General features: G+C 39.8%; 1 protein-coding gene across 1 annotated transcript; it reads right to left on the bottom strand.

Annotated features, from left to right (window-relative positions):
• Positions 1 to 251: 251 nt before the first annotated feature.
• LOC110137649 (uncharacterized) lies at positions 252 to 12,313 on the bottom strand. Its single transcript, XM_070469828.1, is given in 4 exon segments — positions 252 to 392; positions 395 to 1,230; positions 6,833 to 6,885; positions 11,349 to 12,313. Coding segments are annotated over 4 exon segments (1,995 nt in total).
• Positions 12,314 to 17,360: the final 5,047 nt, after the last annotated feature.

The raw sequence follows: 17,360 nt of genomic DNA, 5'->3' as shown, positions 1-17,360 counted from the left end.
GAATCTGAATATATATGTCTGAATCACTTTGCTGTACACAGAAACTAACACAACATTATGATTCCACTATACTTCACTTAAAACAAAGAGAAACTAGCCAACATTTTTCCAAATAGACATACAAATAAATAGTCAGTACATGAAAATGTGCTCAGAATCAGTAATGGAAATAATTCAAACATCACTAAGAGAAATGCAAATCAAAACCACAATGAGCTATCACCTCATACTTCTAAGACAGTGTGACTTCTTTATCTTGATAGTTTCATTCTGCACACAGTCTCCCTCAGAGCCTGGTGGACCTGCTTGTTCCGTAGAGTGTAGATGACAGGGTTCAGCAGAGGACTCACTACCATGTTCACAAGGGCAGCCGCCTTGTTGGAGTCCAACAAGTCCTGTTCACCTGCTTTGGTTTCATGTATATAAAGATGCTACTGCCGTACATCAGAGAGAGGACAATGAGGTGAGAGGAGCAGGTGGAGAAAGCTTTCTGTCACTCTTTGGCTGATGGGAGTCCAATGATTGTGAGGCCTATGTGGCTGTATGCAGTGATGGTTATGATGAGGGATGTCAAAAGGACACACAAAGCAAGGACAAAGAGCAATGTTTCAACTGACCTGGTGTCAGAGCAGGAGAGATGGATCAGGGGGCCGAGGTCACAGAAGAAGTGAGGTATGACATGGGGGCCACAGAAGGATAACTGGGACACCTTCACCACCAGACCAGCCATGAGAGTGAAGCCCAAAGCAAAGCAGGCTGTGACCAGGAGACAGCAAGTCCTCAGGTTCATGATGGTCGTGTAATGAAGAGGCTTGCAAATGGCCAGGTACCGATCCAGAGACATCACTGCTATGAGGAGGAACCCTGCTGCTCCCAGAAATACAAAGACAAAGGCTTGTGTGAAACAGGCAGCAAAGGAAATCGTTTGCTTGCCAAAAAGAAAGATGACCAGCAACTTAGGAATAATAGCACTTATGACACAAGACTCAGTGAAGGAGAAAATGCTGAGGAAAAAGTACATAGGTGTCTTTAGCCTGGAGACAGCAGAGGTGATGGCAACTATGACTGCATTGCCTGCAAAGGACGCCAGGTATGCCAGCAGGTGCACCAGAAAGGGGACCTTTCCCAGCTGCTGGACAGCAGGAAAGTCCTCCAAGGTGAATTCTTGGACACTTGTCCCATTCTTCACTGCCAGAGGCTTTTTTTCCCACAATATCCTCACCTGATGCTCTTAACCTAGAATGAAGATGTTACAACAAGCAAAAAGAGTCTTAGGGGAGCCTGAGATCAAGTTATTCGACTCCTTCACAAGGTAGCTGGGCAGATAGCAGACTCTTGCTGAGTTGGTTCTTGAACTAGTAGGATTTGAGTTCAATACTATGTCAACACTGAGTTCTAATCCTGGAGACATGGGTCATCTTTGAAAAGTTAGTTAAATTTCCTAAATTTCACTTTCATCTTCTGTAAAATGAAGATGTAAGGATCTATTTGTTCATGTTCCCCTGAGGACGAAGTAAAATAAGCATTAACTCACTTGACATGTCATGTCAGTGTTTTCTTTGTGTTCCTCGAAGTCTAATTATAATATTAGGGTCATTAACATACTCTTAAATACAGCATGACCAGTAGACAGAGTTATTTACATTTGCACATTTATAAAATAAATCATTGTGTTTTACATTATTATCAGCTTATAAGTAAACTTAACAGTGATATTATTAATATTCCTTTTGAATATCCATTTGAAAATATACAATATGGTCCAAATCATCACAATCACCACCATCATTTATGAGGACTTTATGAATGTCTATTACTTTGCTATTCATCAAGATTCAGTCTTTCTACTATTCTCCACAATAATGAAGAGTGTTACCTAGGTAGTCCCAAACCCTTCTCCAAAAGGAGACAACGAGGCTTGGAGAAATTCCAGAGAAGTTAAGTCACATAGCTGAGACTGCAGTTAGATCTGCCAGCATCCAAAGCTCCTGTTAGTTCCAAATGTTGTGACAAAATATCTTTCAATAGGAAGAAATACATTGTTGATTATCTCTCAGACTTAAGTGAAAGTTCAGCTTTAATTCTTTCTACCCTTCTGTTAACACCTTTTCATGAAATGTGTTATGCTTAGTCACTCAGTCGTGTCTGACTTCGTTGTGACCCCATGACTACAGCCCCTCAGGCTCCTTTGTCCATGGGATTCTCCAGCCAAGAATACTGGAGTGGGTTGCCATGCCCTCCTCCAGGGGATCTTCCCAATCCAGGGATCGAACCCAGGTCTCCCACATTGCAGGCAGATTCTTTACTGACAAACCACCAGGGAAGCCCTTTTCATGAAATACAGACCTGTGATACAATACAGGCCTTAGAGATCATCTCCTTTAGCACAACCATTTTACAGAAGACAATAGAGACCAGAGACAGGGGTTCCTCAACAACATAATAAAAGTTATAAATCCAGGAATTACTCCAACTTTCTGAGGCTCCATGCTCGCAGGTGAGGGATATGGGGAATGACAGTAGTACATAAGATTAACCAAATAGCAACACAGTATTCTAGAACTTGGTACTTGCCTCCTACTCACTCTTACACCAAAGCTCAATGAACATTTTCCTCTTCAGTCCTCTTAATAAAACACTTCCTAAGGTAATAGTGTTTGACTCTAGCATCTCAATACTAAACTGAAGGTCTGCAATGTGGAGTGTGTGTGTGTGGGTGGGTGTGTGACTAACCTGCCTTGGGCCAAGTTCTCTGAAGCAATGCTTATGCAACCAAACTGCTCACCTCAGAATGACACTCAAGGTGCCTCTGCTTCTGTCCCAGTTACAGCAGTCCCTGTTACAGTTCACTGCTGTTCCTGACACAGGCAGGCACAAGCGTTTTCATGGAGAACAGGGCATTCTCCTCCTGGAGTTATTCTCTTCCAAGAAATCAAGAGATCTCTCTGGGATAGGAAAATGGGTATGGAAAAGGAAACACATCGGTCACAGTCTGTTATCTTCAAATCGGGTGACTATACATCCCATGTTCCCAGTGTTCCTGGTTGACAGAGCCCTGATTCCAGAGGCAGAATTTTTCATACCACAAAGCTTCTTCTCAACTTCGACCTCAGAAACCCCAGAAAAGAGCAGACAGAATAAAGCAATCACAATCCACTGGCCCCATCCTTGGTGAAAATTTGGGTGCAGGACTACTTAGGGTTCTGATGAAAGTTCAGACTCCCCAGCTGGTAATAGCCTAGCCTAACATGCAAAATTGTCCACCTGATATACCAACTAATGGGAACAGGCAGCTTCTTCTGAATTCAGCCCTGAGAGCTGCTGTGATGAGTCCTCTTCTACTGAAGCACACCACTGTGGTAATCCATCTGCTCCTAGACACATACTGCTCTATGTTCCTCCATCATATGCTCATCTTTCCACATGGAGAAGCATCCTTGTCCCACTCTATTACTGCCGCATGCTTCTGACATGCACATCTGAGGCCTCTGTAATAGTTTTCCCAGATGACGGCGTTTAGACACCAAGCAGGATGTACCCAGCCAATGAGCAGAGAGTGCAGGCTTCCAAACTGCACGAGGAACTGAAAGGACATAGACAGAAAGCAGAGACAGGACTGAGGGAAGCTAATTGATCACTGTTGAAAACAAGCATCCCTAGCACACCTTTATATTTCTCTTCCCATTGCCTGCACAGTGATTGGCTCCCAGAGGCCCATGTTGTTTTCTGCTAAGATTTGTCCAAGAAATTATATGATGACTTCCCAAGGGATCCTAAAAACCCAATTGGAATGTATATCTGTTTGAGGTAAAGTGCAGATTAAAATTGTCTATATGGGTTGTGTGCACTGAGGCCAGAGCACTGAGGTTTAAGAATAGAGTATATCAGGCAGAAGGGATGGATCACACACTGGATATTGTCAGACTTTGGGGAAGACACTGGATTCTGAGGACGGAGATGAAAGCCACCATCCTCACTCAATCATTCTTCATGTCTCCACCAACATTATGATTTTTTTTCATCAGATATTTATGTCTGGAGAATATTTTTGTTGCCTTCCTCAATCTCTTTGAAAAAGGGGAAGCACAAATTTATTTCTCTTCAGGGCAGAAAAGGGAACGCTAGGTGGTTTCTTTAACGTATTCACATGGCCAGCCTCTCTCTTTTGAAATGAAAGCTGTAAAGTGGATGCCAGACTTCTTCAAAACACAGGAAAGTTTGAGACATGACTCCCAGTGAGGAGAAGCTGTTGCCATAGCAACCATTCTTTGGAAGGCTGCTTCTCCTCCTGGGGTATCGCAGCTGGGCTGCTGACACAGGAAGTTACCCATTTTTCTTTGACCTCTAGCTTCCCATTGAAAGCCACGTGGCTAACCTCCTAGAGTCTGTTTTCTGGCAACACTGGGGAATACAGTAGTTGTCTGGAGATCTGTCTGAATATCTCCTCACTAATCTTCAAAGTCAAGGCAAATTTCATAGAAATTTTCAGGAGCCTTTATGTGTGCCCCAGCTTCCCCAGTGGCTCAGTTGGTAAAGAAGTTGCCTGTCAATACGAGAGACCCAGGTCTGATCTCGGGGTCAGGAAGATTCCCTGGAGAAGAAAATGGAAACCCACACCAGGATTCTTAAGGGGAGAATCCCATATACAGAGAAGCCTGGTGGGTTACAGTCCTAAGGGTTGCAAAATGTCAGACATGACAGAGCACTTAAGCGCACATATGTTATCTCTTATATGTGGACTCTAAAAATGAAACACACTAGTGAATATAAAACAAACAAACCAAAAAAACCAAAAAGATAAAATGACTCATAGATATAGAAAACAAACTAGTAGTTTCCAGTGGAGAGAGGGAAGTGGGGAGCGGCAAGATAGGGGTTGAGGACAAGAGATACATACTACTATATATAAAATAAATAAGCCACAGTGATGCATTGTACAAAAAAGAAAATATAGCCAAAATAACTATAAATGGAGTAGAATATTTAAAAATGTGACCCACTAGGACTTCCTTGATGTTCCAGTGGTTAAGAATCCTCTTGTCAATACAGGGGCACAGGTTAGATCCCTGGACTTGGGAGATCTCACATACCTTGGAGAACTAAGCCTGTGTGCCGAAAATACTGACGCCCACGTGCCTAGAGCCTCTGGTCTGCAGCAAGAGAAGACACCACAATAAGAAACCCAAACACTACAACGCAGAGTAACCCCCACCTGCCACAGCTAGAGAACGCCTGCACACAGCAAGGAAGACCAGTGTAGCCAAAAATAAAAATGAATAAGTAAAATAAAAAGAAAATTACTTTTTTAAAAATGAAAATCACTATGTTGTACCTCTGAAATTGCATACTATTGTATTCCAACTCTACTGTAATAAAAATAAATAAAAACTAAAATTAAAAAAAAAAACTTTAAATATTTTAATTCTGAAACCTTGTTTGACCCATTTAATAGCTCTGAAAATTTTACTGTCTATGCCTTAGAATTTTCTATGTACAAAATTATGGCATCTGTGAATAAGGTAATCTTTTTCCTCCTTTCCAATCTGAAGGTCCTTTATTTATTTTTGCTCTTGTAACAACCTCTAGGACAGTGTTAAATAGAGACATCCTCTTCTTTTTGATAGGAAGAACTGTTCAGTCTTTCCTTGTCAAGGATACTATTATTCAGTGATTTTTAATATGTACACTTCATCAGGTTGAGGAATTTCCCTTTTGTATTTAGCTTTCCAAATGTTTTTGTCATGGGAAGTTTCAGTTCAGTTCAGTCTCTCAGTCGTGTCCAACTCTGTGACCCCATGGACTGCAGCACACCAGGCTTCCCCATCCATCATGAACTCCCAGAGCTTGCTCAAACTCACGTCCATCAAGTCAGTGATGCCATCCAACCATCTCATCCTCTGTCTTCCCCTTCTCCTCCTGCCTTCAATCTTTCCCAGCATCAGGGTCTTTTCCAAAGAGTCAGCTCTTCATATCAGGTGGCCAAAGTATTGGAGTTTCAGCTTCAGCATCAGTCCTTCCAATGAATATTCAGGACTGATTTCCTTTAGGACTGACTGGCTTGATCTCCTTTAAGTCCAAGGGACACTCAAGAGTCCTCTCCAACACCACAGTTCAAAAGTATCAATTCTTCGCTTTGTCAAATGGTGTTTCTGCAACTATTGTGATCATCATGTGTTTGATGTCCTTTGTTTTATTAATATGGTGTATAATATTGATTGATTTTTATATGTTACAGTACCCTCACATTTATGGGATAAACTGCACTTGGTGATTGTGTGTTATCCTTTGTAATGTGTTCCTGATTTAGGTTTGTCAGCATTATCTTGGTTATTCTTATGTACCTCTTTTCATCACAGAAATCCATGTGTAGTTTTGTTTTCCTTTTTTTTTTTTTTTTTAGTTTTCTTTTCTTATGATACTTTCATTTAGTCTTGATACTATGGTAATACTGATCTCATGGAAAGAGCTGAAAAGTGAACGTTTCACTTATATTTTTAGAAGTCTGTGAATAATTGGAGCTAATTCTTCTTTAAATGTTCCACAGAAATCATTAGTAAAGACATCTCTTCCTGAGCTTATTTGTGGGAAGTTTCTGATCATTAATAGGTTTTTCAATTGTTATTTACTTATTTGTATTTATTCTTTCTTCTTGAGTTACTTTGTGCTTTCCCATAATTTTTTTTCAAATCATTGATATCTCTGATTCTCATCCCTCTCTTGGACCTAGGCAAAAAATGAAAAGCTTCTCTTCTTTTTCCATTTAAAGTCTTCCTTAGTATCATGGAAATTACTGCTCTTTAGGGCTTAGTTAGAGAAGGACATGGCAACCCACTCCAGTGCTCTTGTCTGGAGAATCCCATGGACAGAGGAGCCTGGCGAGCTACAGTCCATGGGGTCGCAGAGAGTTGGACATGACTGAGTGATCTAAGCACAGGGCTTAGCTGTCTAAACAAGTCATCTGATGCGGCCAAACTCATTGCCCAACCGATTTGTTTCATGCAAAGCTGGTTTTAGTTAATAACACCATTAGTTGATCAATCAAATTGAAGTCACATACTCAGCTAGATCTATTTCAAAGAATTTGAACTTTGTTCTGCTTTTTTTTCCTCTCTAAAATAATAAAATGTCATTTTAAACTGATGAAGTGGAAATTTTTTAACTGGAGAGGTTTCTATCTTTGTTTCAACTTGAAATTCTATATTCAGATAATAGCCTCAAAGATCCCAAAATAACAAATACCTCTGTTTTTGTGAACTTGGGGCTTTCTAACACACGAGGATGCCAAAGTTTTATTACTATGAAAGTCTTGGCTAACAGGGCTCATACACAGAAAACACAGCCTAAACTCATCACACTGGTGACTTAAAGTTACTGATGGAACTCCTGAACATATTCATTCTGACCTATTCTGGTCCATATGGGCTGGGTCAAAGCAAACTAGTCTTAGGGAAGGAGACTGTGAGTCCCCAACCAACACAGCACCTTATAACCAGGAGGGAACCCCCAACTCTCAGTTTCTTCTAAGGAGTAAAGGGTCACTTCCTGCAGTTCTTTCCCCTGAGTCAGTAGCGTGTAGTAGGCAAATATACCAGCTCTCAGTTTCTCCCTAGATATAGAAGGGATTTCTTTTTCTTTGGGATGGCTTTAGTCATTGACTTCTGCACAATGTTATGAACCTCTGTCCATAGTTCTTCAAGTACCCTGTCTACCAGATATAATCCCTTGAATCTATTTGTCACGTCCATTGTAAAATCATAAGGAATTTGATTTAGGTCATACCTGAATGGCCAAGAAGTTTTCCCTACTTTCTTCAATTTGATCCTGAATTTTGCAATAAGGAGCTGATGATCTGACCCACAGTCAGCTACAGATCTTGTTTTTACTGACTGACAGAGTTTCTCCATCTTTAGCTGCAAAGAATATAATCAATCTGAATATAATATAAAGAATACAATCAACTGGTATGGACCTAAGAGAGGCAGAAGAGATTAAGAAGAGGTGGAAAGAATAAAGAGAAGAACTATACAAAACAGATCTTAATGACTGGGATAACCATGATGGTATGGTGACTCACCTAGAGCCAGACATCCTGGAACGTGAAGTCAAGTGGGCCTTAAGAAGAATTGCTACAAATAAATTAGTGGAGGTGATCGAATTCCAGCTGAGCTATTTCAAATCCTAAAAGATGATGCTGTGAAAGTGCTGCATTCAATATGCCAGCAAATCTGGAAAACTCAGCAGTGGTCAGATGACTGGAAAAGGTCAGGTTTTATTCCAATCCCAAAGAAGGGCAGTGCAAAAGAACGATCAAATCTCCAGATAATTGTGCTCATTTCATATGCAAGCAAGGTTATACTCAAAATCCTTCAAGCTAGGCTTCGGTAGTACACGAACCGAGAACTTCCAGATGTACAAGCTGGCTTTAGAAAAGGTAAAGGAACTAGAGATCAAATTGCCAACATTTGTTGGATCATAGAGAAAGCAAGGGAATTCCAGAAAAGCATCTACTTATGCTTCTGGACTACGGAAAGTCTTTGACTGTGTGGATCACAACAAACTGTGAAAAATTCTTACAGTGATGGGAATACCAGACCACCATAGCTGTCTCCAGACAAACCTGTATGCAGGTGAAGAAGCAATAGTTAGAACCAGACATGGAACAATGGACTGGATCAAGATTGGGAAAGGAATATGACAAGGCTGTTTATCATCACCCTGTTTATTTACCTAATATGCAGAGTATATCATGTAAAATGTTGGGTTGGATGAATCACAAGCTGCAATCAAGATTGCTGGAAGAAATATCAACAACCTCAGATGTGCAGATAATATCACTCTAATGGCAGAAAGTGAAGAGGCACTAAAGAACCTCTTGATGAGGATGAAAGAGAAGAGTGAAAAACTTGGCTTAAAAGACAATATTAAAAAAAGCTAAGATCATGGCAATCTAGTTCCATCACTTCATGGCAAATAGAAGTGGAAAATATAGAAGCAGTGACAGATTTTATTTTGGGGGGCTCCAAAATGACTGCAGACAGTGACTACAGTAATGAAATTCAAAGACACATGCTCCTTGGAAGGAAAGCTATGACGAATATAGACAGCATGTTAAAAAGCAAAGACCACTTTGCTGACAAAGGTCCGTATACTCAAAGCTATGGTTTTCCCAGCAATCATATATGGATGTGACATTGGGCCCATGAAGAAGGCTGAGCACTGAAGAACTGATGCTTTTGAATTATAGTGTTGAAGAAGACTCTTGAGAGCCTTGGACTGCAAGGAGATCCAACCAATCCTAAAGGAAATCAACCCAGAATATTCACTGGAAAGACTGATGTTAAAGCTGATGCTCCAATACTTTGGCTACCTGATGCAATGAGCCAACTCATTGGAAAAGACCCTGATGCTGAAAAAAGTTGAAGGGAAAAGGAGAAGAGGGCAACGGAGGAGCAGATGGTTAGAGAGCATCATTGACGCAATGGCCATGACTTTGAGCAAACTCTGGGAGACAGTGAAGGAAAGGGAAGCCTAGTGTGCTGCAGTCCATGAAGTTGCAAAGTCGGACACAGCTTATCAACTGAACAACTACAAATACAAGGAATTAGACAACATTTCCAGCACCCCAACTTTTCCAGTTGCTACAAGAGGGTTTGGCTTCTATCGGGGCTGAGATACTAGAGCTTGACAAAACTTAGTCTCTTGATACACACTAACAGCAAAGAGTGGCTTGTATGAGCACAAGGTTTGGCTCATTTTGGTTGACTGGTGATGTCCATCTCCTGCATTAGCCTAGACTAGGACTCCAGGACTCCAGGCTGTGAAGACTGGCTCTTTTATCTAATACACAAAACCAAAATAGAGGACTCTCAGACTTCCCAGATTTTTTCAGGTTCAAAAATTATTCATTTAACTTCTATTTTGGAAAGGAGAGAGACAAAGGCAGAGATGTCCTTGGAAAACCATAATTTCTAGGATAACTTATAATTAGATCACTACCAAACATAAAAATCTATCCCTGAGTAATATCAACAATGTAAAATTCTTCCTATTAAGATTATCTCTTAAATTACAAGCAATTTTCAAATCAAGCTAAAAGGGAAATACACTCATACCAGACATAGTAAAGATCAAATGCACGTTATGCACATGCAGTGTTAGATGTGACATGACCTATGTCCCATTAGGGCCAATTATCTTCAGGTGGGAGCCACTTCCTCAATGAACCTTCAAATACAGCAAATGAGTTCATTTTGATCCCCTTTTTTTATTTTTCATTCACTCATTTTCCTTTCATATTTTTCTAATTATAAGTTCAATTAGTTTTTGCTACATAAAATGTCAACCGCATTTAGCTTAACATGGAGGACACTGGCAACTCCTACACCTAAGATCACACTAAGGTGAAAATACCTCTTAGATGGGAGGAAAGAATTTGCTACTGGGATCACCTAACTTCGAGCAATTTGTTGGTTCCAGGACCTGGCAACATCAATTACAGGAGGGGGGAAAAAAAAAAAAACTACAAATTTTAGAGTTTTACAGTTGGTTTATATTTCAAGAAATAATTAATAAAGAAAACTTTATTGAAAACATTTGATACATCTGGAAGATGATACACTGAAAGAGCCCATATAAAAATCTGGAGTTCCACTGAGCTGTTTGTACAGTAAAACCAATAGACCCAAGGAAGAACTAGTGAGAATAAAACTGATTCATTCACATAAGTAGATTCAAATAGTGAAACACCATTAAGTTGTACTATGACTTTATATAATTTTCAGAAATAATTTGTTTCTGGAATTTCACACATTAAATATTAAATGGTAAAGAGGGGTTTCTATTTATTTTTTCTGAAGTATCATAAACTTCAAGCCTAAAAATGCATCATGGACAGAAATTATAAAATCTGGAAACATTTTTATCTTTACATTAATGACTTTGTATATTATGACTTTTATAGAATAGTTGGCTCCATAAATATTATTTGAATTTAATTTACTTAATGTACTTAATTTGAATTTAATTTACTAAAGACTTATAAAAATAAGTAGAAAAGTGAAGGAAGATAGCTTTGGCAGAATATAGAGAACAAATGAAATTTTGAATTTAATTTACTTAAGACATAAAAATAAGTAGAAAAGTTAAGGAAGATAGCTTTAGCAGAATATAGAGAACAAATGAAAATTTCAACTAGAAGAAGGAACTGAATTGCCAAATAAGACACTGCTCATCCAGCTAAAAGTAGCACAAGCTAGATTGCCATACATAGAGCTTCTCAAGAATAGATTTTGCCAATGGTGGGAACTTGACCTAGAGGATCAAGCCCATCTGCTTAGACTCCAAAGCTCTATTTCTGCAACCTCATCCCAGACAGTGTGTCCCTCAGAGCCTGGTGGACCTGCTTGTTCCTCAGAGTGTAGATGACAGGGTTCAGCAGCGGGGTCACCACTGTGTTCACAAGGGCAGCCTCCTTGTTGGAGTCCAGCCTGTTCACCTGCTTTGGTTTCATGTATATAAACACACAGCTGCCATACATCAGAGAGAGGACAATGAGGTGAGAGGAGCAGGTGGAGAAAGCTTTCTGTCGCTCCTTGGCTGATGGCAGTCGCAGGATTGTGACTACTATGTTGCTGTATGTAATGATGGTTACAATGAGGGATAACAGAATGACAAATGAAGTAACAAAGAAGAAATATATTTCAACAGAGCTGGTGTCAGAGCAGGAGAGATGAATTAAGGCGATAAGGTCACAGAAGAAATGAGAAAGCACATTAGGGCCACAGAACAGTAACTGGGACACCTTGAGCATCAGACAAGTGATTAAGATGAAGGACAAAGAATAGCACAAGAAAATCAGAAGGAAACTAACCCTCAGGTTCATGATGGATGCATAGTGCAGAGGCTTGCAAATGGCCAGGTATCGATCCAACGACATCACAGCCATGAGAAAGAAAATCACTGCACCAAGAAATAAAAAGAAAAAGGCTTGTGTGAGACAAGCAGAAAAGGCAATTGTTTGCCTTCCTGAAAGGAAGATGGACAGCAGTTTAGGAATAACTGTGGTGATGAAACAGCATTCGCAGAAGGAGAAAGTGCTCAGTAAAACATACATCGGCGTCTGGAGGCGATGGTCAGCCCAGGTGATGATGATTATGACCATGTTTCCCACGATAGAGGCCAGGTATGCCAGCAGGTGCACCAGGAAGAGGAGGTTCCCCAAGTGCTGGATGGCAGGAAACGCCTCCAGAATGAACTCCTGGATGGTAGACTCATTTTTTACCCCCACAGTTATCTCTGTTTCTCTGACTCTCATCATTCTCTGCCCAATCTGTAAAGCAGAAAATACTATCACTGAAGAGTAAAGAATTTAAATGATGTCAACTATTAAATAATATAAAAACACTACTTTATGCTACATTTTTGAATGAGATCATTTCATATTTTAAAATATTTTACTATGGAAATGATATATAATATCATCACATTATTATATTAATAGTAATGATAGTCATTAAATTATAACATTAAATATTTATTTTTGTTTTTGCTAATAAATTTTAATGTGTCACTTAACTCTTCTGGAAAATAATATCAGTAAACAACAGTCCACAAGGTAAAGAACACAAAATAAAAATGAATTTTTGCAGACACATACAGAATTAATGGTTCAACAACGAAAGCTATCATCCTGCAGAAATACATCTCATGGACTCACTTTATTCATTCTATGTTTCACAAGACACAATGTAGGAACCCTTCTATGCACTGATTTTAGCTCTTCAAAAATAGAAAATGTGAAAGGGCCATTTTCTTATTACCATGTTTCAAATCAGTTATTTTCCTGAAGTCTGTTCATCCTGAGTTCTTTTCTCAAGACCCTAGGGTGAGCAATAGAGGTAGCTGCTGCTGCAGCTGCTAAGTCGCTTCAGTCGTGGCTGACTCTGTGGGACCCCATACACAGCAGCCCACCAGGCTCCCCCGTCCCTGGGATTCTCCAGGCAAGAACACTGGGGTGGGTTGCCATTTCCTTCTCCAATGCATGAAAGTGAAAAGTGAGAGTGAAGTCGCTCAGTCGTGTCCAACTCTTCACGACCCCATGGACTGCAGCCTACCAGGCTCCTCCGTCCGTGGGATTTTCCAGGCAAGAGTACTGGAGTGGGTTGCCACTGCCTTCTCCAAATAAGGGTAACATATTATACTATCATAACCACCTCGTCTGTGGATTTAGAGAAACCATATCTAAATTTGAGAGGGAAATGGTTTCATGACTTGCTTATTCAGATTCAATGAACACACATATAATGAGTGAATCAGATTCCCCCACACTCTACCAACTAGCAGAATGGTAGTGTTTCATTCTGCTATTAGTTATAGATTACTCTTCAACATTCCTTTTTCTGGGAATATTTTTTTTTACATTGTAAGTATTCAGTATGGCACAATTAAACCTGATACCTAACTAGAATCCAAGTATATTGATATAATCTTTCGGGAAGGGGTGAGTGCTTGAAAAAATAAGTAACCATAATTTAATTGTATTTTACTTAATTCCTTTTGGCCAAATCTATTACTTTAACTATGCATGATCCACATTAGAAACTTAAACAGAGCCAGTCTCTGGTTAAAATATCTGACCTGTTAGATTGCAAGCTAGCCCCATGATCAAGCACTCACCATGAAGCAGCTCACAGGAAACAGTGTTTAGTTGACAATGTGCTTCTCTTCTTAAAACAATCCAGGATGTTTTTCCGAGGCTGATGGAAAAGGGTAAAAACACTTTTAGTTGAGATATACCTTTCTTGGACCTCATACAAAATTAATGGATGCCTATGTCTTAAATTAATAGGAAATTACTAAGGCTTCACTTTTTTAAAAGACACATTTCCAAACTCCGGAGTAACCTACAGTCATAGTTTTTCTCCATGACAATCTGATAAATTCTGAACCGTTAAGACCATACAAGCTGCCCCAATCATCCACTAGGACTTTCTGTGTTTGGAATACCTGGACATAATTATTGCCATTTTACAATGTATCATGAACATCAAACTGCTTTGGTTGTGTATCCATCCCAGAAGAGAGTCAAAAAGATGAAACAACAAAGGACAATTTCTTGTTTAATGACCCTGTTATCAGTCACTTTTCCATCAACCAGACACCCACTTCATATAGGGAAGGATCACAGCAGTCATAAGCGAGAACACATTCAAATGCCCTTATGATATAATTATCACAGGCTTATTTAACATCACCAGTGAGGATGCTTGGGGTCCAATGGACACATCTTTGGAGCTTTCAAATTCATTAGAGGGGAATTTTTTTTTAATGGAATAGGAGCTAAAATCACAACAGAGTCCCAGAGGACATTTCATTGCTTCATATTTGGAAATGGAAAATTCCAGCTGACATATGTTATAATTACCCTTTCACTACATATCTACTATCTTTCTCAATAGGCTGCACAGTCCTCTGTGAAAGTCCTTAAAGGTAGATTTTGCACAACTGCCCTAGAGTTGTAAAATTTCAGTCAGTTCAGTTCAGTCACTCAGTCGTGTCTGACTCTTTGAGACCGCATGAATCGCAGAACGCCAGGCCTTCCTGTCCATCACCAACTCTCGGAGTTTACTCAAACTCATGCCCATCGAGTTGGTGATGCCATCCAGCCATCTCATCCTCTGTCATCCCCTTCTCCTCATGCCCCCAATCCCTCCCAGCATCAGGGTCTTTTCCAATGAGTCAACTCTTCGCATGAGGTGGCCAAAGTACTGGAGTTTCAGCTTCATCAGTCTTTCCAATGAACACCCAGGACTGATCTTTAGGATGGACTGCCTGGATCTCCTTGCAGTCCAAGGGACTCTCAAGATTCTTCTCCAACACCACAGTTGTAAAATTTACAGAATCACAAATTACATATGTCAAGAAAGGCTTAAACAACAGAAACACTTTATAACATTAGAATTATCTTTACTTTTTTATTTTTTTAACCTGGTATTTTGCTTATTGAGGTATTATTTGCATTCTATAAAATGCACCACATTTAACTGCATTCGTGCAAGCTAAGTCGCCTCAGTCTTGTCCAACTCTTTGCAACCCTATGGACTGAAGTCCACCAGGCTCCTCAGTCCATGGGATTCTCCAGCCAAGAATACTGGAGTGGGTTGCAATGCCTTCCTCCGGGAAATCTTCCCCACCCAGGGATCGCACCTGCATCTCCTGCAACTTCTACATTGCAAGCGGATTCTTTACTGCTGAGCCACCAGGGAATCCCACATTTCACTGTACAGATTAGTCATTTTTCATATGTAAACAGCCATTTGACCACCAATGAATCTAACTACAAACATTTCCATCTCATCAAAAGTTTGCTTTGCCCCTTCTGAGTCACTAGTCCACATCAAGAGAAAACATCTTTGATTACTATCATCAAAACTTACTTTTGTCTGTTCTAGAAGATCACATAAATTGAACACAGTGTGTGTTCCTTTTGTCTGCTCTTTTTCCTCAACATGTTTCTAGGAGTTATCCACACTATTTCATGTATCAATAACATCCTTTTCCATTGCTATGTAGTAGTCCACTGCAAACTTTGGGTATATGTACACCACAGCTTTCCATGCCTCCATTGAAGGCCACTTGTTTTCTTTCCAGTTAAGGGCTACTATGAATAAAGCTGTTATAAATATTTTTACATAAGTCTTTTTGAAGTTATACCATTCATTTTCTTCTGAGTATATAACTTGGGGTGCAGATACTAAATTAATTATAGGATAGTTCTTAACACTATAAGAGATTATAGTGTTTCCAAAATTTGGTGTAGGGCTCTCAGGAATGATGCATGATAAATGGAGCTGTTACACGTTTGCCCAAATGCTTGATCTTGTAAGTTGTTTTTCCTTAAGTATAGTTGATTTAAAACTATTATATTCTGTTAGTTTCAGATGTATAGCAAAGTCATTCAATATTTTGTAGATTATATTCCATTGTAGGTTATTACAAGACAATGGATATAACTTCTGATGCTATTCAGTATATCCATATTGCTTATCTATTTTTTATAGGAATTTGTATCTGGTAGTCCCATAACCCTAATTTTGCCCTACATGCTTTCCTTTCCCCTTTGACAACCACAAGTTTGTTTTCTCATCTGTGAGTCTGTTTTTCTTGTGCATATACATTCATTTGTATTATTTTTTAGATTCCACATGTAAGTGATATTATATAGTATTTGGCTTTCTCTGACATTTCATTAAGCATAATATTCTCTAGGTCCATTCAAGTTCCTGCAAATGGCAGTATTTCATTCTTTTTATGGCTAATATTTCATTGTATATATACTACATCTTCCTAATCCATGCATCTGTTGATGGGCAACTGGTTTGCTCTCATGTCTTGATTATTGTAAATAGTGTTGCTGTAAACATTGGAGTGCATGTATGTTTTCAAATTAGTTATATCAGGTTTTTTTGGATATATACCAGGAGTGGAATTACTGGATCATATGGTCATTCTGAGCTAGCCTGATAGCTCAGTTGGTAAAGAATCCACCTGCAATGCAGGAGACCTGCGTTTGGTCTCTGGGTTGGGAAGATCCCCCGGAGAAGGGAAAGGCCACCCACTCCAGTATTCTGGTCTGGAGAATTCCATGGACTGTATAGTCCATGGGGTCACAAAGAATCAGACATGACTGAGTGACTTTCACTTTGGTTTCCCTGATATCTCAGTTGGTAAAGAAAATGCCTGCAGTGCAGGAGACTCTGGGTTGATTCCTGGGTCAGGAAGATCCCCTGGAGAAGGATTAGTCTATCCACTCCAATATTCTCAGGCTTCCTTTGTGGCTCAGCTGGTAGAGAATCTGCCTGCAATGCGGAAGACCTGGGTTTGATCCCTGGGTTGGGAAGATCCCCTGAAGAAAGGAAAGCCTACCCACTCCAGTATTCTGGCCTGGAGAATTCCACGGACTGTCTAGTCCACGGGGTTGCAAAGAGTCAGACACAACTGAGTGACTTTCACTTTCTTGGTCATTCTATTTTAGTTTTTTAAGGAACCTCCGTACTGTTTTCCATAGTGGATACACCTATTTACAGTCCTATCAACAGTGTATGAGGGTTCTCTTTTCTTCACATCCTTTCCAAAATTTGTTATTTGTAGACCTTTTGATGATAGTCATTCTGACACCTGTGAACTGATACCTCACTATGCTTTTGAGGCCAGAGGCCACAGAAAAATTGTCACTCAGGCCACAATAGCCCAAGTGAGGTACCCTGTAAGAAAAGTAGCCTTCCAAGTCAGTGATTACTATGGCAACAGCTTCCTGTTGGCTCAAATGACAAAGAACCTGCCTGCAATGCAGGAGAACTAGG

The sequence above is a fragment of the Odocoileus virginianus genome, chromosome 7 (genome assembly GCF_023699985.2).
Source record: "Odocoileus virginianus isolate 20LAN1187 ecotype Illinois chromosome 7, Ovbor_1.2, whole genome shotgun sequence".
NCBI lineage: Eukaryota > Metazoa > Chordata > Mammalia > Artiodactyla > Cervidae > Odocoileus > Odocoileus virginianus.
This window is presented reverse-complemented; position numbering and strand designations above follow the sequence as displayed.